This window comes from Rhinoderma darwinii, chromosome 1 (assembly GCF_050947455.1).
Source record: "Rhinoderma darwinii isolate aRhiDar2 chromosome 1, aRhiDar2.hap1, whole genome shotgun sequence".
In the NCBI taxonomy this organism is placed as follows: Eukaryota; Metazoa; Chordata; class Amphibia; order Anura; family Rhinodermatidae; genus Rhinoderma; species Rhinoderma darwinii.
In genome coordinates, this window is record NC_134687.1 from 478,085,408 (window position 1) to 478,112,589 (window position 27,182).

Sequence of the window (27,182 nt, forward strand, 5' to 3'; positions counted from 1 at the left end):
GGGGAATCACAAAGAGCCGTTAACACTACATTCAAATCCCAGGTAGGAACGGATTTCTTTAGGGAAGGTTTCAGTTTAGAGACTGCTTGAGTGAATCTTCTGATCCCCCGATGTTCAGCTAAGGGAGTGTTAAAAAAATTACCTAAGGCTGAAATTTGCACTTTTAAAAAGGTACTAGCGCTAAGCCCTTTTTTGTATCCCGATTGTAAAAAATCTAGGATTTTCGCGATGTTGGGAGAAAAGGGGTCTGGTCCAGGGTCTCCATACCAGGAACAGAATTTCTTCCAAATTTTTTGAGGTAACTTCTTTATGACTTTATAAGATAGTTGAAATTACCTCATCTGACAGACCGTGGTTTCTCAAGATCTGCCTATCAGGATCCAGGCTGACAACTTCAGAGTTTGTATTCCCTGAAAGAATAAGGGACCCTGGGAGAGAAGATTCTCCTGGACTGGGAGCATGATGGGGTCTTCCAACGTTAGGTATTTTACGATTGGAAACCAGCTTCTTTTTGGCCAATAGGGAAGAATAATGATGAGCTTTGTCAAATCTTCCTGGATTTTTCTTAATACCATTGGTATTCGAGGAAACGGAGGAAAGGCATAGGCCAGATCCATGTCCCAGGGTTGGGACAATGCATCTACTCCCCATGGGTTGTCTTTGAGATTTAGGGAGAAGAATGTCTCTACTTGGGAGTTTTTCCTTATGGCAAACAGGTCTATTTGTGGATAACCCCATCTTCGGGTTAAGGACAGAAAGACTTCCCTGTTTAGGGACCATTCTCCAGGGACTCCCTTGTCTATGTTGTTTGTGCAGAGCCACCACAGGAGGGATGATTTCACGGTCTCGGAAATTTTAATTCTTGAATTCAAGGAGTCCTGTTTTCGATCCTACTGGGACAGGATCAGATTCTGTAAGGGTCTGGAGTGAAATGGACTCCATGGAATAGATTGGATGCAAGACGTTATCATTCCCAACATCCGCATACATTCCCTTATGGAACAGGCGTCTTTCCCCCAAAATTTCCTTACTTCTGTTAGAAGCATTTGTTTCTTCCTTGGGAGGAAGGAATGTTAAAGGGAGAAGTCTAGTAGCACTCCTAAGAAGACCTTCTGTTTTTGGGGAGGAAGAGTTGACTTCTGGAAGTTTATTATCCAACCCAATTCCTGTAGTAGGGAAAGAACCTGTGACCGATGACTGTCAAAGATAGACGGAGTATCTGCTCTCAACAAGAAGTCGTCTACATATGGGATAATTACTGTGCCCCGACTTCTTACCGAATGCCATGATCTCTGCCATAATTTTTGTAAAAATTCTGGGGGCGGAGGAATTGCCAAAAGGGAGGCAGACAAACTGGAAGTGGAGAATGGAAGGACAGTTCTGAATCGCGAATCTGAGGAATCTCTGGTAAGCGGGGTGGATAGGAACGTGATAATACGCATCTTTTAAATCGATCGTACACATTGATGCCTCTTCCCTTATTAGAGGAATAGTCGACCTGATAGACCATCTTGAATTTTCGATATTTCACCCACTTGTTCAGGACCTTTAGGTTGATTATTGTCTTGTAGGAACCATTTGGTTTTTTGACTAAGAAAATCTTTGGATAGTGGCCTTTGAATTTGTCGTTGTGGGGTACTGGAGTAATTGCTCTCAATTTGAGTAGTTTCTGGACGTCCCGGATAAGGATCTGATGAAGGTCTTTTGCTTGGTACTGGATTATTAGAAATTTCTCTGGAGGTATGGAGGAAAATTCTATTTTGTACCCATCTTCTATAATCTTTAGAACCCAGGGGTTCTGGGTTATTCCGATCCATTTGGGATAAAATTGTAGGAATCTTCCCCCCACACTCTTGGCTTCATTGCTTTGAGGGCTGAAATGAGTTATTGGGGTTAAGGAGATATCCTCGACCCCCTTACTCCCTTTGGGGTAACTCCAGCGACCAGACTTCCCTTTCCCACTGTAGTTCTGTAAGGTAGGTTCCCTCTGTTGGCGAAACCTCCCAAACGGAGGGGGTTTTTTTTTTGGTTTCCCTTCTGGAAACCCCTTTTTCCTATCTGCTGCATTCTCCAGCATGCTATCCAGGAGAGGACCGAACATCAGAGACCCTGTAAACGGGATAGAACACAATTTGTTCTTTGACTTCGTATCTCCTGACCACATTTTGAGCCATAATGCTCTTCTAGCAGCATTTGAGAGAGCCCCATTCCTGGCAGCAAATCGAATGGATTCTGCTGAAGCGTCTACCAAGAATCCGGTTGCCATCTTTAGTAAGGGTAGAGATTCTAATAGATCTTGTTGTGATGTCTTCAGCATCAAATGGGTCTCCAGCTGGTTTAACCATATAAACATTGCTCTTGCTACTGATGTGGCCGCGATATTCGTAGAGATCAAAGCAGAGGATGATTCCCAAGTTCTTTTCAGTAGCCCGTCTGCTTTTCGGTCCATGGCGTCCTTCAACTGAGAGGAATCTTCAAATGGGATTGCGGTTATTTTAGCAACCCTGGCTACTGGGACATCTACTTTTTGGATCTCATGCCAAGGTTTAGTGTCTTCTGGATCAAAGAGAAGTCTGTTTTTAAACTCTCTTGAAATGAAGAGCCTCTTTTCTGAATCTTCCCATTCAGTAGGTCACCATTCTTTTGACATTTCCATTTACCGGAAAAACCTTTATTTTATTTTCCGTTAGACCCCCAAACATCTCATCCTGGATGGTATGTGGTTGGTCTTCTTCGGGAATATCCATGGTTTCCCGTATTGCATGGATTAAGGTATCAGACATCTCGGAAGAGAAGAAAAGTTTTTTCTCTTGAGTGGATGAAGTTGAAGGCAAGAGTTCCTCTCCTTCTAACTCACCCTCCGATAGGTAATAACACTCCTGCTCAGAGTCAGACCCCTGAGAAGGAGGGCAATATTTTTGATCCACTTCAATCCGTGGTCTTTTTGCCCAGGAGTGTGAGAGAGAGTTTCTTGAGGAGGGGCGAGGGAGGCTACTGACTGACTCACTTCTTCACGAATCATAGCCCTAAGTTCAGACATAAACGTTGGTTGTTCCTCTTTTAGTATTTTTGCAATACAATCCTGACACAATTGTTTCCTATGTGACTCTGGCAAGTGGGTGGTGGGAGGGGCCTTTTAACCTCTGTCTTCCTGTCCCTATAGAGGTCAATAGGGCAACCTCCTGTGGTGCTGTCATGAGGGATGTAAAAATAGATAGTTTTTTTTAAATAAAAAGCACTGCTGTCATCTACATTATAGCGCTGATCTCCTTATGTAGGAGATGGGGCACTTATAATGTGGTGACAGAGCCTCTTTAATTCCCTTTTCTTCCTGCCTTCTCCTATCGCCTGGGTATTTACAAATTTATTTTAATTTCCCATTTTGTCCCAATTGACATTTAAAAAAAAAAACAAACTACCAAATAAAACTAGAAATTCCCATTATACCCCTAGATGAATACCTTGAAAGTTTCAATTTTATTCAAGGAGGCATTTTATGAATTTTCTAAATGTTCTGGCACCCGTGTTGCATAAAATCTTACGAGTAAAAAGTGGGCCCTAAAAACCCCCTGGCACAGCTTCAATTCTGAGTTCTGATGTGCAATCCTGACATCCCAGTAAAACCACTAAATAGAACTAAAAATTTACATTTACCCCTAGATGAATATCTTGAAGCACAGGAGAAAAGGCACGCTAAATATTAAGGCCTCAATATTTGTAGGGTCTAAATACTCAGAGCACACCTAGATAAAAAGCTATTGGGGTATAGCTTTCAAAATGTGACCCTATATTGTCACTACATTCACGCTGGATCCAACTTTGCTCCCTATCTGCTGTCACTGAATTGGCATATCTTTTTTTTTTTCAAAATGTAAGAATACCTGTAATGACTATGTCCAATCGCACAAAGCTCAATTTGTTTTACTGTATCGTGAAATGGGAATATTTTTTTTTATTTGGAGGATCTCTAATAATCGAGCTGTTCCATATCAATACACCATGGGCTTTACTACAGTTTTATTCAGGTTTTTACTGGATCTCTTACACCCGACAATACTTCTGGCAATACTGACATTATTTTGGGGACTAGTGATCCTTTACTGTTCCTATAGATGGTTTTGGACACTGTCCCTTTATATATTCTGTAGGTGATTGGTTGTTGTACGCATAGCGGTTCCTACCTTGCCGGGCAGGTGTCTGTTATGGTGCACCGCGTCGCTTGGCACGTTCGTCCCTTATATAGGGATTGATGAGGCTAAAGAGACGTTGTAGGACCAGTCATTATAAAAAATAAGATGTCATCATAGCCCTACAGGTGTTTTTTATCTCGTGAACAAACTCCAGTTTGCCACATAGTTGGACACTTCTTCCTCCATTTTTTTATAAATATATTGCCTTTTATTTTTCCCACTATAATTTAATATATATCAGACTAGAATGCTGTTCACAACGGCATCAGAATGACACAAATGTGGGACAATTGCTTATAATCAAACAGGCAAATGCATTTTTCAGGACACGCCTCCTTTATGAGAACATAGTGGTCAGCATGCTCACTACACTCCTGAATAGCTTAAAGAGGCTCTGTCACCACATTATAAGTGCCCTGTCGCCTATATAAGGAAATTGGCGCTATAATGTATGTGACAGTAATGCTTTTTATTTAGAAAAACGATCTATTTTAAACCACTTTCTGAGCGATTTTTAGCTTTATGCTAATGAGTTTCTTAATGCCCAAGTGGGCATGTTTTACTTTAGACCAAGTGGGCGTTGTACAGAGGCGTGTATGACACTGACCAATCAGCGTCATACACTTCTCTCCATTCATTTACACTGCACTAGCGATATAGTTATATCGCTATGTGCAGCCACATACACAAACACTAACATTACTGCAGAGTCCTGATAATGAATATACATCACCTCCAGCCAGGACGTGATGTTTATTCAGAATCCTGACACTTCTGAAACTTTTCTGTGAGATTCCAGCAAGGCAAGCGTAATCTCGTTTGAAATGACAGGTTACATCGTAATCTCGCGAGATTACGTTTGCCTTTCTGTAAATCTCAGAGAGACGCTAGACATGTCAGGATTCTGAATAAACATCACATCCAGGCTAGTAGTGATGTATATTAATTATCAGGACACTGTAGTAATGTTAGTGTTTGTGTATGTAGATGCACACAACGATATAACTATATCGCTAGTGCAGTGTAAATGAATGATTGGTCAGCGTCATACACTCCTCTGTACAACGCCCACTTGGTCTAAAGTAAAAAACACGCCCACATGGGAATTAAGAAACTCATTAGCATAAAGCTAAAAATCGCTCATAAAGTGGTTTAAAATAGATTGTTTTTCTAACTAAAAAGCATTACGGTCACCTACATTATAGCGCCGATCTCCTTATGTAGGAGATAGGGCACTTATAATGTGGTGACAGAGCCTCTTTAAGGTGTGTAGTTTTAAGAATGGGTCATTTCTTGGGGGTTTCTATCATTCTTTCAGTTCAAAGCCTCTCCAAATGTGCATTGGGGCCTAAAACATTTTCAAGCAAAATTGGTACCCAGGAAGCTAACAGATGCTCTGTTCTTTTGGGCCCTGCCGTGTGTCCAGGCAGCGCATTAGGGCCACAATGTGGGTATTTTTGAACACAGGAGAAACAGGGTGATAGATTTTGAGGTGTGTTTCTTCATTTTCATGTTCGCTTTACAAAGAAATCAGTCTTCAAAGTGATACTTTTATGAGAAAAGTGAATTTTTTTTATTTTTTACCTGCTATGCATTAAATTTAGCAAAAAACTGTGGGGTCAAAATACTTAGTATACCCCTAGATAAATACCTTAAGGGGTTTAGTTTTCTAAATGGGGTCATTTGTGGTGGATTCCATCATTCTGAGACCTATGAGCCTCTGAAAACCTGGCTTGGTGCAGGAAAACAAAATGTATTTAAAAATGTATAAAATTATTATTCAATTTGTAAGTCCTCTAAATTGCTGAAAATGTATTTAATTTTTTTCAAAAGTGCTGCCAAAATAGAGTAAAGAGATGGAAATATATATTTAATTTTAAAAAATTGTACAGTATGTGTGTACATATGTGACATATTGGAAAAATGTTCATTTTTACAAAGTTGCTTCAATTTTTCAATTAATTTCCGCAAATTGTATCAGTTTACTTTTACCACTAAAATAAAGTACAACATGTGACGAAAAAACAATGTCAGAATTACTTGGATATTCAAAACTTTCGCAGAGTTATTCTTTGATAAAATCAGACATACCAGATTTGACAAATCTGGCTTGGTCATTAAGGTCCAAACTAGCTTGGTCATTAAGGGGTTAATGATAGAGGATGGGATTAATAGCTCTATTTCTATTTTTGCAGAGAACACCAAGCTATGTAGCATTGTTCAGTCTATGGAAGATGTTTGTAAATTGCAAGCGGATTTCAACACACCTAGGCCCGATTCACACGAATCTGTTAAACGTCCGTGGGATGGCCGTTGAAACAGCGGCCGTCCCACGGACCTTTGTTATTCAATGTGGCCGTTCACACAGCGGTTGTTTCAATGGACCGTGTGATGGGTCCGTGGGACAATAGGACATGTCCTATCTTTTCACCCATCCCTCCATAGACGCTCAACTATGGGGGATGCGTGACATCGCAACCCGCAGCGCTGAGCACAGATGCACCTCAGACATGAAAAACTGCATTTTTCACGACCGAGATGCGCAGCGTTTGTGTGAATCAGGCCTAAGTGTTTGGGCGTCCACTTGGCAAATGAGGTTTAATGTAGATAAATATAAAGTTATGCACCTGGGTACCAACAACCTGCATGCATCATATGTCCTAGGGGGAGCTACACTGGGGGAGTCACTTGTTGAGAAGGATCTGGGTGCACTTGTAAATCATAAACTAAATAACAGCATGCAATGTCAATCAGCTGCTTCAAAGGCCAGCAAGATATTGTCGTGTATTAAAAGAGGCATGGACTCGCGGGACAGGGATGTAATATTACCACTTACAAAGCATTAGTGCGGCCTCATCTAGAATATGCAGTTCAGTTCTAGGCTCCAGTTCATAGAAAGGATGCCCTGGAGTTGAAAAAAATACAAAGAAGAGCAACGAAGCTAATAAGGGGCACGGAGAATCTAAGTTATGAGGAAAGATTAAAAGAACTAAACCTATTTAGCCTTGAAAAAAGACGACTAAAGGGGGACATGATTAACTTCTATAAATATATTAATGGCACATACAAAAAATATGGTGAAATCCTGTTCCATGTAAAACCCCCTCAAAAAACAAGGGGGCACTCCCTCCGTCTGGAAAAAGAAAGGTTCAACCTGCAGAGGCGACAAGCCTTCTTTACTGTGAATCTATGAAATAGTCACCGCAGGAGCTGGTTTTACCTTCCCTTTTCCCATCCCTTGGTTGAACTTGATGGACATGTGTCTTTTTTCAACCGTACAAACTATGTAACTAGAGTCTAGTTCTTATGATTTGTCCTGTGTGAGCAATGATAAAGGATAAAATTAAATGTGGCCATGCACCAGTTTCCTATAGATAGAAAGTGGGCCCTCAGAATCATTTCCTCTCGTGGGCCCCAGTCTGACGCTGCGTGATGCACGGAGACACCGGGTTTCAGAGGCATGCAGCATGAAGTGTCCCACATACAGAGTAGCTGTATTCAGCGAGTATGGCGCAGAATATACAGATTTTCCTTTAGCAATGACCAGTAGCTGAGAGGACAGGGGCAGCAGCTTGGGAGCAGTTTTACAATGAACGGAGGCTGAATTGGTTAATAAAATATATTGCAATATTTCCTAAAATCGCCTGCCCTATACATTAAAAAATAAAATAAAAAAAGATACGTACCCTATAACAGTTATTGTTAATGGCTATCCAAACCGGACAATGGGCTCTATGTTTGACAGTTCTCCCAACAATGAGCTGAAAACAGTGGTTCTAACCCCTGGGTCCCCCACCCCCCGATGATCATCTGTTATTGTTGAGGTAACGGCCCACTGACTAATTATTTTCCCTGCAGCGACACCCACCATACAGAACCCATTGAACTCTATGGGCTGTTTGCCTACATAGCAAGAGCTATTCTTTATAATAAATCTCCATTTTTGTTAAGAAGCCATTTGGGTTGGATTGATATAAGATGCCCATACCCATTAGATAAGAGTCAGCAAACCTGGGTGACCGGGCAACTCTCATGTATATTGGCGTCTCCCGACGGAGGCAGGGAAAGGAGGATTGGGCATGTGGATTTTAACACGCCGATCCTTTGTTCCAGTGGGAGATAAGTTGCTGCCAGACACCTCTAGTTCCAATCTCCCCATTAAAATATACATGCGCTTTAATGGTAGAGTCCAGCCAACGGCTAGCTAAAGTGAATGGGACTATCCAAAGTATATGGCGACCTTTAGGGCTTATTCACACAAACGTTGCATACGTCCGTGTGACGGCCGTTAAAACGACAGCGGTCACACAGACACATGTATTTCAATGAGGCCGTTCACACCACCGTTTTAACGGCCTGTGTGAAGGTTCCGTTGAAAAATACAACATGTCCTATTTTCTTCCATTTTTACGGATCCCTCTATAAACTCAAATCTTAGGGATCAGTGAAAACGGGACCCGCACGTGTGCAGCATGGAGACGAAAAACTGAGGTTTTTCATGTCCTAGTGAATAAGCCCTTAGTCTCTACTAACAAGGGGGCATTACAGGAGAAGTCACAGGTGAGAAAAGCTGCAGATTCCTGGTGGAAGAACCTCTCCGCTGACAACAGCACACGCACAGTCAGGTTAGGGCCTGTTCACATCACCGTTCATTTCCGTTCCGGGGTTCCCATTGGGTGAACCCCGCAACGGAAAGTGAAACTGACAGCAGAGCTTCCGTTTCAGTCACCATTGATCTCAATGGTGACAGTAACCTCGCTAATGCTTTCTGTTCGTCACCATTCCGGCTGGTTTACGGTTTTCCGACGGAATCAATAGCGGAGTCGACTACGCTATTGATTCCGTCGGAAAACCAGAAACCAGCCGGAATGGTGACGAACGGAAAGCATTAGCAAGGTTTCCGTCACCATTGAGATCAATGGTGACTGAAACGGAAGCTGTGCTTGGTTTCACTTTCCGTTGCGGGGTTCACCCGACGGAACCCCGGAACGGTGATGTGAACAGGCCCTTACTCCCTTTTTGCCAGGCCAGGCAGCCCGAGGCACCTCAGGGTGTACTTACACGTCAGTTTCCACCCAAAAACACGCACACGTGCAAACTCGCACTAAGGGCAGATTCAGACGAACGTTGCGTTTTTGCGCGCGCAAACAACGCTGCGTTTTGCACGCGCAAAAACCATTTGACAGCTGCGTGTGTCATCCGTGTATGATGCACGGCTGCGTGATTTTCGCGCAGCCGCCATCATAGAGATGAGGCTAGTCGACGGCTGTCACTGTCCAAGGTGCTGAAAGAGCTAACTGATCGGCAGTAACTCTTTCAGCACCCTGGACAGTGAATGCCGAACACAATATACAGCAACCTGTTAAAAAAAAAGAAAAAGTTAGTACTTACCGAGAACTTCCCGCCTGTTGCCTTGGTGACGCGTCCTTGGTGACGCGCCTCTCTTGACATCGGGCCCCACCTCCCTGGATGACGCGGCAGTCCATGTGACCGCTGCAGCCTGTGATTGGCTGGAGCTGTCACTTGGACTGAATTGTCATCCCGGGAGGTCAGACTGAAGGAAGAAGCCAGGAGTTATCGGTAAGTCAGAACTTCGTTTTTTTTTACAGGTTCATGTTTATTGGGATCGGTAGTCACTGTCCATGGTGCTGAAACAGTTTAACTCTTTCAGCACCCTGGACAGTGACTATCTCCTGACGTCGCGTACCGGAATTTTTTTTGCCGGGTTCGGCCAAAACGAGTTCGGCCGAACCCGGTGAAGTTCGGTTCGATTGTCCGGGTTCGCTCGACTCAAAGACACTCCATTTGGATGTTTGGAAACAGAAAAGCACGTGGTGCTTTTCTGTTTACATTCATCCTTTTGACAGCTGGTGCGCTGTTTCAGTCGGTTCGCACGGAAGTGCTTCCGTGCGACCTGCGTGGTTTTCACGCACCCATTGACTTCAATGGGTGCGTGATGCGCGAAATACGCGGAGATATTGAACATGTCGCGCTTTTTGCGCAGCTGACAAACGCTGCGCAAAAAGCACGGACTGTCTGTACTGCCCCATAGACTTGTATTGGTCTGTGCGTGGCGCGTGAAAACCACGCGGCCCGCACGGACCGAATACACGTTCGTGTGAATCCCCCCTAAAACTGACCGGTAATTCTGGGTGGAAAAGGTGGTAACCCTAACAAAGAGGTACAATGTAACAACCCATTCAAAAGCCAAATGTACCAAAGTTCAGTTTATAGCAAGAGCAGCTAGAATCATTCACACATGGAAACGTAGGTGTCGGAACGTTATAGAGATATGGGGGATAAGGTAGTGATAATGGGCGGGACATTTTCAGGACTCGCGGTGATCCCCAGTGAGAAATAGTTGAATGCAGGAGAACTAGTGTATTCACAGCCCAACGAATAATGTATGTATATATATATATATATATATATATATATAAATATGAAAAGAAATAGGGACTGGCAGCCGATTACACAAAGTCTTGAATGACGCCGAACACAGCTGTAGATCACGGCTTACAGAAACCAAATTGATAGAACTAGCCAGAAGTCCATCCCACTACAGCGGCCAGTCCACCATCACTAAAACAGCGGACACCCTCCCCTCAAATGTCCCGTTCCCCGTTTCTCACATACCAGTACAGCCCGCCAACATTTCCTCCACTTGAATCTGGCGGGACGAGGTCCCTGACTTATGGTTGCTAAGGAGCCCTGACGCCACGCCCCGCTCCCAGAATGCTTAGCGCGGAAGCTGCTTCCTTTGTGTTTTCACATACGGGTATCCGTGCCCCGCCCGCTTCGCACAGTCGACGTTGTTAGTCTGTGCAGGGAAACCAGAGAACCGGACTCCGTGACAGAAGGCGGTGAATACGCTTTCACACAAACGATGGCGGTAGGTATAAACATGTACTGGTATACGGTAACTCTAGGCCGCTCCTAAGCCGAGGGAAAATGGCCGCGTCCCCGCCATGTTCCCTGCGGCCTTCCCTATAGTCACGGACACCTGTGTCCTAATTCAGTTGGATTTAGGTCTGTTGCGGTTATAACACAACGCAGTTGTCAGCGGTTAAGAGGCGGATATAAATCTCTCTTCGGGGCATATAGGTCTATCTTGAGTGACTTCTATTCATCACTGAGTATTCTATATCTAACGTACATGTTTAGGGCTCGTGCACATGACCGTTGTTTCTTCTGCAGTGTCCTATCAGTTTTTTTGCAGATTGCATATCGAACTATTCATTTCTATTGAGCTGCGCACACATCAGTTTTTTTGCGGATCTGTTACACAGAACGAGGCCCTATGCACACGGCCGTAACTTTGAGCCGCAATTACGGACCCATTCATTTCTGTTGCTCATGGACACCTTCCCGTATATTTACAGGAAGGTGTCGGGGCCGTAGAAATGACCCGCAAAAAATAGGACTTGTCCTATTTTTATTTTACAGACCGTTCTCTCATACTTTATAATGGAGCACGGCCTGCAAATGCGGGTGAAAGTCGCCGGCCGTGCCTGTAATCACCGACCGTGTGCAGGGAGTCTAAAGGCCTCATGCACACCACCGTAGCCATGTGCACGGCCGTGATTTTCAGGTCGGCCGGCAGCGTACTGTCAGCCGCGAGCCGCCAACAAATCGTGACACGGCCATTGTTTTCATGTCTGTGGTCCTTCTCGCCCATTCTAGTGTATGAGTCCTCATAAAAACGGACGGCTCGTCGAAGGCACTAGGATTGACGATAACTGCATGTCGATCAGCACTTGTTTTGTCCGTTTAAAGAGGCTCTGTCACTAGTTTAGTAATGCCCAATCTCCTAGCTAATCTGATAGGCTCTGTCACACTGATAACACTAGTTTACGTTGTGTCCCAAAACTTTATTAACAATTCTGAACTTTTTTCTAAATATGTAAATTAGCTTTTATTAGACAACTGGGAGGTAACAGCAGTGATTCTGCTGAGGTGGAGCCTCCTCACAGCCTCTGACGCTGTCCTATCAGCATGAAGCTGCTTCACACAGTGTGAGAGACTGAGGCTGGAGGGAAGGGGGATCACTTCAAATAGCCATATCTCTGGCTGTGGACCACATAGATCGGCAGTTCTGGTGGCATATAAAAGTGGTGATTCTAATCTTTCTTATGACAGGATCGCAGTTCTAGCTGTGACACAGCCGGAGATATCGCCAGTTGAAAACACAGTCGGGAATGGAAGCAGTGTACTATATGATCACACTGTTGCTGGGCAGGGAAGGGGGAGAAGCTGTATGCTGATTGGACAGGGTCATACATAAAACAATACACCACCCAGAGTGAAAAGAACAAGTCTCTTCCTATTTGGCTATTAGAGCCAATTTAGCATATTTAGAAAAATGCTCCTAACTTTGCAAATAATAAACGTTTTTGTTAAAACAAATTACACTAGTTATCAGCATCAAAGCGCCTATTAGATTAGTGAGGAGATAGGGAATTAATAAACTGGTGACCGGTCCTTTTTAAATGGAGTAATGTTTGGAATGTATGGGGACAATTAATAGTTATTACTATTGCACGTCCGCATACATTTTTCATCTTGTCGGCAGCACATCCCCTGTTTAGACAAGGATATGTGCTGCCGACAAGCGACCATTTTTGGACCACATAAGGGTATGTTCATACGCCCTATTTACGGACGTAATTCAGACATCTGCCCATTGAATACAATGGGTCTTACTGTGTTCTGTGCAGACGGGCTTTTTCTTTACGCGCCGCTGTCAAAAGAAGCGAAAAACGCGTGCACTTGTCAAAACGTCTGAAATTCAGGACCTATTTTTGCCTGAAAACAGCTCTGTAACAGCGTTGCCGTGTGAACATACTATAACAGTTCAGATCAGCCGACAAACAAGCGTTTGTCAGCAAATCGCGGCCCTGTTTCCACAGGGAAATGATCGGGAACGAGCGTTCGTACAAGCTCTCGTTCACTCAATCATTAGCCTGTATAAAAGAGCCTTTAGACAGAACATGACCGATTATAACATAGCCATCATCAGTGCTGTAATACCAATAGTCATAACGGCAGTGTCCACCATAGGGATACACGATGCATCGAAATCTCGATACCATTTCGATGCTGTGCGGGGGCAAACTGTTCGATACCGCCAATTTATGTATTTCGATACTGAGCTTTGCCGCCGCACAGCTTAGTATTAAAATGAATGAAGTGAAGAAAATATGGCGTGCGCAGTGCCCGCTCAGCTCGTCATTGGTGCCGGCCGCGTCACAGTAGGAGGGAGGAACGCTCCTCCCTCCTTTCTCTACTGCCACCAATGATAATCTGAGTATGTGAGAAGGGGGAGGGAGGGGAATGTTGCGAACGGCGCAGGCAGTGGGTTCCTGATGACGTGCCTGTGTCGCTCGCGCCGCTAGTGTGCAATCCGGACCGCGCTGCAGTGTAGTGACAGACCGGCCCTAGACAGGTATTAGTTAGAACAGCGCAAAAGCTTGAAATAAAGGCACTAGAGCAAGCACTAGTATTTTTTGTAGTCCACATTGAGGAACATTGGGGTTAATGTGACCCACGTTAACCCCAATGTTGCCATTATGTGAGGGAAATGATGAAGTCACTTATTAATGTGAGGCACGTGGTGTTATGAGTTTTGAACCTCCATGTGCCTCACATTAAGGGTATGTGCACACGTAGTGACCACAAACGTCTGAAAATACGGACCTGTTTTCAAGGAAAAACAGCCCCTGATTTTCAGACGTGTTTTCGCTGCGTTTTTTACGTCCGTTTTTGGAGCTGTTTTCATTGGAGTCTATGAGAAAACTGCTCCAAAAACGTCCAAAGAAGTGTCCTGCACTTTGACGAGGCAGTTATTTTACGCGTTGTCGTTTGACAGCTGTCAAACGACGACGCGTAAATTACAGGTCGTCGGAACAGTACGTCGGCAAACCCATTCAAATGAATGGGAAGATGTTTGCCGACGTATTGGAGCCGTATTTTCAGGCGTAAATCGAGGCATAATACGCCTCGTTTACGCCTGAAAATAGGTCGTGTGAACCCAGCCTAATAGTAATTAACCCCATCATATACCTCACACATTAACCCAATGTTGTCCATTATGACTGTGAGCGAGGTACTTGATGGGATCTCTTACTATAATGGGCAACATTAGGTTAATCCGTGAGGGAAATTATGGGGTTAATTACTATTAGGGTTTATTCACATGGATGTGTTTGGTCGGTGATATACGGATCGTATGTCGCCTGTATTTCCCAGGCCGAACGCAGTTTTAGAAGCCGGGCTCTTAGCATCAGTCATCTATGATGCTAGGAGTCACTGCCCCCCCCCCCCTCCCCCCCGCAGGAAAACTGTCCTGTACTGTAATCCTAGGCAGTGACTGCTAGCATCATAGATAACTGATGCTAGGAACCCGGCTTCTTAAACGGTGCTCGGTCCGGGAAATGCAGGTGACATACGATCCATATATCAGGGACCAAGCACAGGCATTTGAATAGGCCCTAATAGTAATTAACCCCATCATTTCCCTCACAGATTAACCCAATGTTGCCCATTAAAATCATTATGATCCCATCAAGTACCTCGCTCAGTCTTAATGGGCAACATTGGGTTAATGTCTGAGGTACATGATGGGGTTAATTACAATTAATGTGAGGCACATAGAGATTCAAAATTCATAACACTACGTGCCTCGCATCAAAAAACGGAAGGACATTTTTGTGGGGTTTTTTTTGTTGCCAAAGTATTGTTTTGGCATCGAGTATCGCAATACTACCCTAAGTATTGGTATCGAATTCCAAATTCTGGTATCGTGACAACCCTAGTCCACCATGCCATTCGTTTTCATTTTTTGATGAAGTGTCTATTCAAATAAGCGCTATCTTTACGTTCGTCTGTTCCATTCAACTTTTCCGCTAGAACAACAGTTGAACGGAAAGCCAAACAAAACTATCGCTTCCGTTTTATTACCATTGATTTAATTGGTACTTTTTTTTTCTCTTACAGTCGGTTTCAGTTTGCCTCTGTTCTGTTCCGCTAGGTTTCAGTTTGTTTTTTTCAGTGAAACACTAGAGTACTCTATTAAGTGCAGCATCTTTTCCTTATCCGCCTAAGGCCTCATGCACGCGGCCATGCATTTGCGTACACATACTATCCGCAATTGCGAATAGTATATGGCACATCATATCCTATGGGTCAATGCACACGACCATGGCTTCCATGGTCCGTGCATTGCGCGGAACCCGGACCGCAAAAAAAATAGAATGTCATTTTATGGACTTTAATTTCGGTCCGGGCTCCTTGAAGTCGATGCACATCTTGTGTGTGCATGGTCTGGCCCACATATGACACTCCCCAGCCCGTCGTGTAATCGCAGACAGCTAGGGTCTTGTGCATAAGGCCTCTTTTACGCTTGGGTAGTATGGTCAGTTATTTTTCATAAGTACTTGTAAACCAAAACCATGAGTGGATCCAAAACACGGAAGAGGTTCAAATCTTTCCATTATAAATTTTTTTGTTTGTTCCATTCCTAAGGCCTTACGTTTATGTCACACACGTAGGGTACTTAGATCTGGAACTAAAATTCACAAATTTTTTTTCCCTTTTTATAGTCTAGTGACCCAGAGCAGGATGACGGCTCTCCTGGAAGCTTGTCACCATCATTAGAAAAACGTATGGAACATTGTGACCCATCAAAGTCCCCTCGGGCTTATAGGCATTATTCAAGATCCCGTTCAAGGGAGCATAAAAAGAAGACTGGTAAGTTGACACCGTGCAAACCATTTAAAGGGAATGTGTTGCCAGAAAAACATGTTTTTTTTTAAAAAATTAAACATTTAGAGTGTGGGTGATTAAACATTGTTCAAATTTTTTTTATTTTTTTGCACGAGTCCAGGAAATATTATAAATTATTTCTAATTTATAATACTACCCATTTTTGGTCACTAGATGGAGCTGTTCCCAAAATTGCAGCATTGCAACGTTGGGTTAAAAGCCCTCGCTCTAGTGAGCTCTCAGCATCCCCCCCTCCTTTATCCTGGCTAGTGCCGGGATAAACGAGGGGTTTGAAAGGTTTAACCTCCTACACTGTGTGTCGCCATTTTTTGAGGTAACCCACAGTGTAGTAGGTTTACATACAGTAGTAAACACACACAAACACTAACATACATTGAAATCTCTTACCTGCTCCTGCCGCCGCGGCTCCCTCCGGCCCGTCCGCTCCCTTTGCTGCCGCTGTTCCATGTGCACAAGTCCGGAAGCCGCGACCGGAAGTAGTAATATTACTCTCCGGCCGCGACTTCCGGTCCACAGGAAAATGGCGCCGGACGGCGCCAATTTCGAATAGGACTGTGTGGGAGCGGCGCATGCGCAGTTCCCACACAGACGCCGTACACGGCAGTCAATGGGACGGGAGCCGTTCACAGTCCCTATGGGACTGTGGCTGCCGTATTCCATGTCTGTGTGTGTCGTTAATCGACACACACAGAAATGGAACAAAAAATGGCAGCCCCCATAGGGAAGAAAAAGTGTAAAAATAAGAAACAGTAAAACACAAACACACAAATGAAAATAAACGTTTATATTAAGGCACTAACATCTTTAACATATAAAAAAATTATTTGTGATGACACTGTTCCTTTAAGATACCTTTACAAGCTGGTAGCTCTTACAGCTGTAAATGAGTCGTATACTTTATGAAAGGATTGTGTGTTTTGGACAACCTATGTTCATGTGGCGAGTCCCCTGGTATACAGCTGATCACAGGCGTTCCTAACTAGCTGCGGTGCACTTTTACAGTCAGTGAAATTAATCATTATATGGCACCCATTTTAATTCACTCTTGCAACAGGTCCTTGAGTGAGAGCTGCTCTCTGCTACCACTAATTGTGGCATGACCAGTTTTTATAATTGCTCCATTGCATCGCATCAAAAATAAAAAGTAGCTTTGTAAATACAGTAGTCTTGATTAAAAATAGCCTACTATTTTGTCTACCCTATGTAGTCGACTCCTGTAGGCGTTCTCTCTACATCTGTCCCCTACTTTTTGCTAACATAACAAATGTACTTTGGCAAGAAATAGGAGATCGAGTAGTTTCATCCTAGAGTTCTTTGAGATTTTGTAATCTGGGGACACATAGATCAGCATAAGAGCTGTAGACACCGAACGATAGGATAATTTAATGAAGACGATTTGAAAAGTTGCTTAAAGAGGACCTGTCATTTCTCCTGAAACGTTATTTCATAGAGAATACAGTTACTTACTAAAACAAAAATGACCGTTCCTCTTTCATTTTTTTTTTCCGTTACACACATTGGGGGAAACAGACAATGGGTATATGCTGTTCCCACTAAGGCCCCATGCATACGAACATATTTTTGCGGCCACAATTGACCCGCAAATCTGTGGGTGAATTGCGGCCCCATTAATTTCAATGGGCCCATGCACATGACCGTGGTTTCCACGGTCCGTGCATTGCCCAAGAGCCTGGACCGCAAAAAGATCGGACATGTCTTATTGCGGCTGTGTTTTGCGGTCCAGGCTCATAGAAATAAATGCACGCGGCAATGTGCACGGCCCGTGATTTGCGGGCGGCAAGTCACGGCCCGTGCAAATCACTACGGTCGTGTGCATGAGACCTAAGAAGCTTGACACTAAGGATTCAAAATTGTATCTACTAAAACAGGATATACCCTGTTTACAGACATTGCGCTAATTCAGTCTTCGCTTAGTGCCCACAGGAGACAGACACCTCGCTTCTGCAGCAGGGCTTTTACCATTTTTTTTTTTTTTTTTTTAAATCAAGTAATTGTTTATTCGGTTTACCCTACACAACACGCACTGTATACAAAACTATTACGTTCCCGAATGAATCTCAGCCGCAGCATCAGGGGACAAATTCAGACTCCGTCTCTCCACCCACAAGGTCCATATTTTATCGTGTGTGTTCAGCATTCCTAGCTGTGTAGATATATTTTTCCATAGGTGTTAGCCACGTCACTTTACTACATAATTCCAGTAGCGTAGGTGGTTGATCATCCAGCCATTGTTGTGCAATAAGCTTCCTAGCCATATACAACATACGAGCAACCGCTAAGTTTACATGTTCAGAAACAGAGATGTCCTCCACGTATCCCGAAACACATACAAACGGAGTGAAATCCACTGACACCTGGTATACAGAAGAGATAGTGTCCAATACCTCAGACCAAAACTGTCGCAGCTGCACACATTGCCACATCATATGTATCAATGTGCCAGGTTCCCCACCACATCTGGGACTGTCGGGGGAATCCCTGAGGCCAATATCAGTCAGAAATGCTGGTGTTCTATAAACCCGATGTATTAGAAATATATGAGAAATACGGTGTGCTTCATTCATAGACAATTTAGGAATTCGTGACAATATATCCCCCCACTGACTTTCTTCTACGGGTCCAAGATCTCTTTCCCATTTACTCCTTAACAAGGAAGGGATATAAGACCAGAGGTGCGATTGGCCTTGCCACTGACTCCTATCAGGACATTGTCCGTTACGGTGACAGCAGTATTGCTATTCTCCATTCCATACGCATGACGCACCTGAAGATATTTATAAAATTGAGTATGAGGAAGACCAAATTCAGATTGCAGACAGAATAGCTTCATTTCCTGATTTTCCAACAACTGCTGTATTCTACGTGGCTTTTACCATTTTTTTGTCAGTTCTTTTTTCTTTTTCTCCTATCACCTGTCTAATGCGTCCGAGTACTTGTGCGATACTTCTTGACGCTGCTCGTCTGGTGGCTCGTGCTTGAGCTTCTTCCATTGCTATACGCAAAACGGCCTGGCTGAAATGTTGGTCCGTGGATATAGCTTCCAAACGATACCTGACTGCACTTCCTTTTTCAAGTTCCTGACTCTTTGGGAACCGACTGGACGAACCAGGCACCACAGGTGGCAAGAGTACTCGTCTACCCCAGAACAGAGTCAAACGGGCTGCCACTGCCTTGCTGCAAAGCCTGCCACTTCTGGCACCCTCGGTCTCAGACCGCCAAGGCTGGGACTGGCAACCTTGCTGGGACTGGCAACCTTGCTCTGCCTGAAGGTGCACCCCCAGCCGGTTTGAGCGGGGGGGGGGGCAGAAGTCTTCAAGGACGTCTGATTTTCCCACAATTCAGACACCTGGGCTCAGGAAGTGGTATTCTCAGGATACAAAATCGATTTTACCAGCCTTCCTCCAGAGCGCTTTTTCCAGTCTGCTGTTTCTCTGTATCTCTCCAGGACGGCCGCCTTTTTTTGAGCCATTGACTCAAGGATTTTAGGAGTTTTACTTCATCCTTTTTGTCATGCCAAAAAAGGACGACTCGGTTCGCCCCTTTCTGGACCCCAAGCGTCTCAACGAGTACACAATTTCCGCATTGAATCCCACCGCTCGGTCATTGCTCCCATGGAACAAGGGTAGTTTCTTCCCTAAATGGACATTAAGGGCAAATATTTACAATGGTCCTATTTGCCTGTCTCACCAGCACTTTCTGCATTTTGCAGTGCCTCTGCACCATTATCAGTTTGTAGAACTTCCGTTCGGTCTGGCGATGGCCCCAAGAGTTTTCACCGATATCCTGTCTGTGCTGATGACTCTCCTTTTGGACCAGGGGGGGTTTTGGTCACACTATACCTGGATGACATCTTGATCAAGTCCCTTACCAGGGAGGACAAGGTAGCTGCCCTCCAGGTCACTCTGGAAACCTTGTGCCAATTTTGCTGGATTGTTAATGGATTTAAGTCTAGTCTATCCCCCTCCCAGACAATTGTCTTCCTGACATGACCTCCTACATTGTCGATGAGTGAGTGTTCCTTCCCCAGGAAAGGCTGTCTGTTCTTCAGGCCTGTGTTCTGTCCTTGCAGACCGCTCCACTGACCTGTATCCATCTTTGCATGAGAGTACTTCGCACCATAGTGGCTTTGATCTAAGCCGTTCCCTTCGCACTGTTCCACACTCCTCCTCCTTTAACGGGCGATATACTTTCCTGGTGGAACAGTTCTCTGGACTCAATGGATCCCTCTTTCTCTGACGGTCCATCGAAACCTCCAGTGGTGGATCTCCTCTCTGAGGATTCCCCTTGGTCGCTCCTTCCTTCTGCTGAACAGGCAGATACTTTCCAAGGATGCAAGTATCAAGGGATGGGGATGAACTTTCTGGAGCCTCACAACTCTGGGGCTGTTGTCCCCACAGGAATCCCCTCTCCCCATCTACCTGCTAGAGTTGAGGGCCATCTTCCTTTGTATTCTGCACTTGACATCACTTACTACTTTCTGGCCCTCTGTTGCAAGTCCAATCAAACAATGTCACGGCTGTGACTTATCTTAATCACCAGGGTAGGCCTCTAATCACAGCCGCAAATATTCTCACCTGGTCAGACTGTCATGTTCCCAATCTGCCGGCAGGGCACGTCCCATGGGTCGACGACTAGGTCGCATACATCCTCTGTCAAGAACGAGTTGATCCTGGGGAGTGGTCTCTCCAAAGAAAGGTCTTCGACCAGATTTGCGTCAGGTAGGACAGGCCAGATGTGTACTGATTGCGTCCAGATTTAATCGCATGGTTTCCCGCTTCATCTCCCTAACCCTACGCAGTGGACACTTGTGGCTCCGTGGACTTGCTTCTGTCTCCTATACGTATCCCACCTCCTCAGACTGCTCAAGGCTGAAGGGTTTACAGTCCTCCTGGTGGTGCCAGATTGGCCGCATCGTTTGTACGCGGGCGTAATGTTCCTGCTTGCCTACACCCCGTGTCTTTTCGTCCCGACCTCCTCTCTCAGGGACCTCTTCCACCAGAATTTGAGGTCGCTATGTTTAATGGCGTGGCTGTCAAGGCCGACGTTCAGAGAGCACCCAATTTTGTTACAGAGGGTTGTTTTCACAATACTCAAAGCTTGGAATCCTTCCTTAGCCCCCATTTACCCTTGTATGGAAGGCTTACATTAATTGATGTGAGGATCATATTCTCCCTCACTAACTTTTTATTTTTTTCAGAGTACTTTCCTCCCCCCACCCCCAATGCCGGCTGAATCAAAGTTTAGCCCTTATCCCCCGTAAGGGCCAGGTGTCAGCATATTCCATCCTGTTCAAACACCCGTAGCCTCAGTGTCTGATGTACGGACCGTTCTTCAGGCGTTGCTCACGCTGCTCCCACTTATCCTCTGACTTCTTCATGGAATCTCAACTTGGTTTTGGAGGTTCTGCAATCTTCTCCATTTGAACGTTTGCGTGAAGTCTTTGGTGGCGGTGACTTCCATCTAGAGGGTTTCTGAACTGGCGACTTTATCAGGATACAGTGGTGCTCCGTGTGGTGCCTTTTATTTTTTAGACCCAGGGTCATCTTAGTCTTTCACCTGAATGAGCACATCCTTTTTCCCATCTGCCAGTCATCCATTCGGAGCGGTCTCTCCACAACCTGGATGTTGTCCGTGCCTTTCGGACCTACGTTTCACGCCTTCCTTCTGGAGGTCGAATACCTTGTTTATCCTCCAGGAGGGTCCCAGGGAAGGGGTTGGTGGCCTATAAGTCCACTATTGCTGGATGGATTCAGATGGCTATTTACGAGGCTTACCGTGTCTGGGGTAAGGAACCCCTTTTCGGATTATAGCCTACTCTACCAGAGGCTGGGTCTTTCTGGACTGTGCACAATAAGACTTCTGCATTTCAGCTGTGCAAGATGCCTAGCTTGTCTTCCTTGCACACTTTTGTCAAGTAAAAATTCACTGTAATTTCGATATATGATGTCGTTCATAAACATTAATTAATTAGTAGATTCACCGCCTGAAAGAACGATTAAAATATTTTTTTTTTTTTTTTATTATCAATTTAAAGGAACAGTGTCATCACAAATATTTTATTAATATGTTAAAGATGTTAGTGCCTTAATATAAACGTTTATTTTCATTTGTGTGTTTGTGTTTTACTGTTTCTTTTTTTCACACTTTTTTTTCCCTATGGGGGCTGCCATTTTTTGTTCCATTTCTGTGTGTGTCGATTAACGACACACACAGACATGGAATACGGCAGCCACAGTCCCATAGGGACTGCGAACGGCTCCCGTCCCATTGACTGCCGTGTACGGCGTCTGTGTGGGAACTGCGCATGCGCCGCTCCCACACAGTCCTATTCGAAATTGGCGCCGTCCGGCGCCATTTTCCTGTGGACCGGAAGTCGCGGCCGGACAGTAATATTACTACTTCCGGTCGCGGCTTCCGGACAAGTGCACATGGAACAGCGGCAGCAAAGGGAGCGGACGGGCCGCGGCGGCAGGAGCAGGTAAGCGATTTCAATGTATGTTAGTGTTTGTGTGTGTTTACTACTGCATGTAAACCTACTACACTGTGGGTTACCTCAAAAAATGGCGACGCACAGTGTAGCAGGTTAAACCTTTCAAACCCCTCGTTTATCCCGGCACTAGCCAGGATAAAGGAGGGGGGGATGCTGAGCGCTCACTAGAGCGATAGCTTTTAACCCAATGTTGCAATGCTGCAATTTTGGGAACTAGCTCCAAACAGCTCCATCTAGTGACCAAAAATGGGTAGTATTATAAATTTGAAAAAATTTATAATATTTCCTGACTCGCGAAAAAAATAAAAAAAATTTGAACAATGTTTTATCACCCACACACTAAATGTTTAAATTTTAAAAAAAAAACATGTTTTTGGGGCGACACCATGCCTTTAAATTGATAATAAAAAAAAAAAAAAAAAAAATATTTTAATCGTTCTTTCAGGCGGTGAATCTACTTTTGTCAAGTACTATCAGGTGCACACCTTTGCTTTACAGATGCTTCCCTAGGTAGCAAGGTGTTTTAGGTATCAGTCAGGTAGCTCACCATGTCCTGCGTTCTGTTTTTACTCCTGGGGTCTGCTCTAGGATGTCCAACGGTCTATGTCTGCCAATAAACTAAGGAGAAAATATGATTTTTTGAGTACTTACTGTAAAATCCTTTTCTCGTATAGTTTATTGGGAGACACAACTCACTTTTTTTTTAATGAATGAGTTGCAGTAGAAGAGGATTTTACAGTCCGTACTCAAAATCATGTTTTCAATTCATTGGAGAAATACAAAATTGGTTTCAATTGTGTGTGTTTGTATATATCCTTTTAGTTGTTTGTAACCATTGTTTAGCTCCATTTGAATAGTTTTAGAATCTGGTTCACTTATTCAAAATATTTTTTATGTTTTACAGATGATGGAAAGAAACACAGGAGTAGGAGCAGAAGCAAAGAGGTAATTCATATTTTGTAGTGTAACCTAACTGTTTCTGTGTATGTGATGTAGGAATTATTTTATACTAAATGGTAAGTACATGGGGGGGGAAATGTTTGGTATCTATTGGACATCGCATTGCAGGTTATTGCATTTGGTGCTCATCTATTAGAAGAAGCCCAATATTGTAATATTACAGCTTCAGCAGTATCTAAATGAGTCCTAAAACCAGCAGGAGGTGACTGTCCAATTTATTTGATCTGGATCATTCATCTGGGTGCAAATCTGGCATTCTGAAGACCTTTTGTTATCTCCTGATGGGCTTATTATGGGTTAAGCACATTTGGCCATAGCTGGGATGCCATTTCACTACATATTTACTTTTTTTCCTACCGCTTTATAATGTGGATGCTCAGTTTCCTATAGAACAAGTGCTGAACAGTGGTACAAGGTTGATACTGGAAGCTGGACTAATATTTTACGATATTTTTGGTGATCGCCATAATAGGAAGCGTTTATATAAAATTGATTATTATGCTTCGACCACATGATAACATTTCTATAATAAATCATACTCAGCGTGCTAAAGCACGAAGAGACTGAACTGAAGACGCTCCAGAATCAGATAGCAAAATAATAAGCCTACTTCATGATAAGGTAACTATCCGTTATTCAACCTCCTACTTGCCTTATAAAATACATGAGTGAACTGTTTTATGGGAATTCCACCTTTTAGGCAGTGATCTACTGAGCAAATGTATTTTCTTGTTCTTGGGATATGACAGCAGTTCTGTCTAGATAAATATTTACAGCAAAAATACATTATCTATTGTACCCAGGCACCTGAGAATCCGGCTTGTAAATTTGTCTCAAGGTGGAATTCCCTTCTAGATGTATTTACATCAAGTTATATTTTGTATGTCCTTTTTTTTTTTTTTTGTTTTGTTTTTAGTGTGCGATATAAAGCAATGTATTCTGTTCGTAAGAATCCTTTTTTCCCGTGTTGTAGAAACTGAATATAATCCCAAAGCTGATTACGTTAGTTGATATGTGATATTTAATATATTTTGTTATCAGAGTTCATTGTGTCCCTTCCATAACCACGCTTTCCATACCATATTTCTCACATTTGTAGGGATTATTTTTTAGTTAAAAAGATCCCCCCCCCCCAAATTCTATCTAAATTTCTTCACCACACTTCTAAATATTGTCATATTGACATGTTTTTTTTCGAAATATGTAGGATATCATAAAGTCGTAGAAGGAGCAGTGATATAGCTATGCCTATTTGCCTGCAGTTATATTTTAAATATCACATTGTTAATCTAGCAAATTGGGCTGTATGGGGATCATTTAAAATTAATTCACATGGGGTAAACTTATTCATCTGGTGGCGAAAAGGATTACAGTGCAATAAAGGAATCTTTAAATGGGTCGTTCTTGCGTCAATAAATCTATCATTGCTACCCGCTATAGCAGTATCTTTTTTTTTTTTTTTTTTTTTTTGGTCATACAGACCATATATTTTACTAAGTGTATTTCTGAACAACAGATATGTGCACGCCAATATGTTTTGGTATAGGAATGGTGTTCAATAAGTTGACATAAAAACTGCAAGTGCTGTTAACAACCATTCCTCTAACCATTTTCATCTGTGTTTCTGTGTGTGCAAGTTTTATTTTACCTTTATATCCTCTTGGGGAATGCGAAATTTCATATTTCTGTCGTTATTAGCAAATAGTTCTTTAAGCTCCTATTAAGATCAGTCTACCCAGTGTGGTCTGGTATTCTCCTTTACAGATTAAACTCCATGTACTGCTTAATTGTATTGTCCTCTTTTAAAGGAAAAGTCCAGTCAAAATGATCTACTTCATTGATACATGTGAGAAGATCACATTGGTGAAGTCAGTGATCTCGGACCACCACTGACTTCCAGGATGAAATGGCTGTTTAGAGCGTTTAAAGTGAATCTGTCAAATACTTTTTGTCCGGTCTGAGGGGAGCATGTAAGGGTGCTTTCACACATGCGGAATGGCAACGTCTTTCTGCCGCATGGCCAATTACCACTCTGCAAAGCCGTTTTACCACGTTACGCAGTTTTTTTACAGTTTTTCTCTGCACGGTTTCTGCAGTTGGAACAAGTTCTTTCAACTTGTTTCATCTGTAGAAGCTGTTCTGCCCAAATCCGTAGTGTGTGATTTATCTGAGTGGTAATTATCCGTGCAGGAAAAAGTGCCATTCAGCACATGTAGAGGCACCCTAAGGGTGCAGTCACAGTAGATTTTGTTGCAGGAACTTTCTGCGATGAAATCTCCGTTCTATTCATCTAAATGAGGTTGTTTTTGCAGCAGGTGCATGAATTTCTGCAACTTCCATTCACTGAAAATCTTTGACAAAATGTGTCGTGTGGGAACACCCTAAGTCCGCGTTCCCACAGATCGGATACGCTGCGTAAAATCACCACAGCATATCTGACCAGGAACCCGAAGCACATAATGTGCAAAAAACTGCATCACTATGTGGTGCGTTTTTTTTGGGCAGAATTTCTGCTCTTTTTAAAGCAGCCGTAAAAAAAGAAACATTTCATACTTACCGCGGCTGTTGTCCTGGTGACGCATGCCTTGTTTTCCGTCAGGTCTGGCTTACCTGGGTGAGGCTGTACGAGTTGTATTTTGTAATTTTACCGTTTTTAGATGCTTATAATATATTGATTAACTTTTATTAACTTTATTTTAGGAGAGTATTGAAAATAAGCAGCTATTCCAGCATTTAATTTTCACGTTATAAATTTACGCCGTTTACTATGCAGCGTAAATAACATGTTAACTTTATTCTATGGGTCGGCACGATTACGGGGATACCAAATATGTAAAGGTTTTATATGTTTTTCCTACGTTTGCACAATAAAAAGCCTTTTAGAAAAAAATTACTTGTTTTTGCATCGCCGCGTTCCAAGAGCCGTAACTTTTTTATTTTTCTGTCTGTGGCTGTATCTGGGTTTAATTTTTGCGGCCCAATGTGTAGTTTTCATTAGTACTATTTTGGGGTACATAGGACTTATAGATTTACTTTTATTTAATATTTTATGGGGGGGATGTGAGAAAAGAGAATTTGGCCATTGTTTTTTGCTTTTTTTTTTGGACGCCGTTCACTCGGCGGATTAATGTGTTCATTTTATTGTTCAAGTCGTTACGATCGCGGGGATACCATATATGTGTATGTGTTATTTGTTTTGACACTTTTACTAAATAAAACCACTTTTTGTGCAAAAAAAGTAGTTTTATTTGATTTTGACGTTAATTTTTTTTTTTATTTTTTTTCCACAAACTTTATTTAACAGATTTTATGCGATCTGCTGATCGCATATATAATGCTTTATTAGCATTATTGCCTGTCAGTGTAAAACTGACAGGCAATCTATTAGGCCATGCCTCTGACATGGCCCAACAGGCATTTGCTGAAGGCAGACCTGGGGGTCTTTGTTAGGCCCCCGGCTGCCATGGAAACCAGACGGCGACCTGCAATTTCTTTCCGGGGGCGCCTATGGGATGACAGAGGAGCTCCCTCCCTCTGTCAAACACATTCGATGTCGCTATTGACGGCAGCATTTAATGGGTTCGATTGCGGCAGGAGCCAGGCTGTGTATAACAGCTGTGCTCCTGCCGCTGATCGCGTGGGTACACAGTCAGTACCCGTGCGATCACAGGACGGATATATCTGCCGTCCTGCGCGAATTAGCATCTGCAGAGGATGGATATATCCGTCCTTCGGTG

General features: G+C 43.4%; 2 protein-coding genes across 4 annotated transcripts in view; one reads left to right on the plus strand and one right to left on the minus strand.

Moving 5' to 3' along the window:
* Positions 1-10,924, minus strand: part of KNTC1 (kinetochore associated 1) — a 245,329-nt gene extending 234,405 nt beyond the window's left edge. Inside the window, exon 1 of the mRNA XM_075834110.1 lies at positions 10,827-10,924. Coding sequence (XP_075690225.1) covers positions 10,827-10,845 — 19 coding nt within the window. The 5' untranslated portion in view covers positions 10,846-10,924. The remainder of the gene's footprint in view (positions 1-10,826) is intronic.
* Positions 10,918-27,182, plus strand: part of RSRC2 (arginine and serine rich coiled-coil 2) — a 54,818-nt gene continuing 38,553 nt past the window's right edge. The window contains exons 1-3 of one of the 3 annotated variants that reach the window (XM_075834128.1): positions 10,918-11,082; positions 15,791-15,938; positions 23,390-23,430. In XM_075834128.1, coding sequence (XP_075690243.1) covers positions 11,077-11,082; positions 15,791-15,938; positions 23,390-23,430 — 195 coding nt within the window. In that variant the 5' untranslated portion in view covers positions 10,918-11,076. Of the gene's footprint in view, positions 11,083-15,790; positions 15,939-23,389; positions 23,431-23,988; positions 24,067-27,182 lie in introns of those variants that run through there. The other 2 variants (XM_075834120.1, XM_075834113.1) reach the window with 2 other exon arrangements.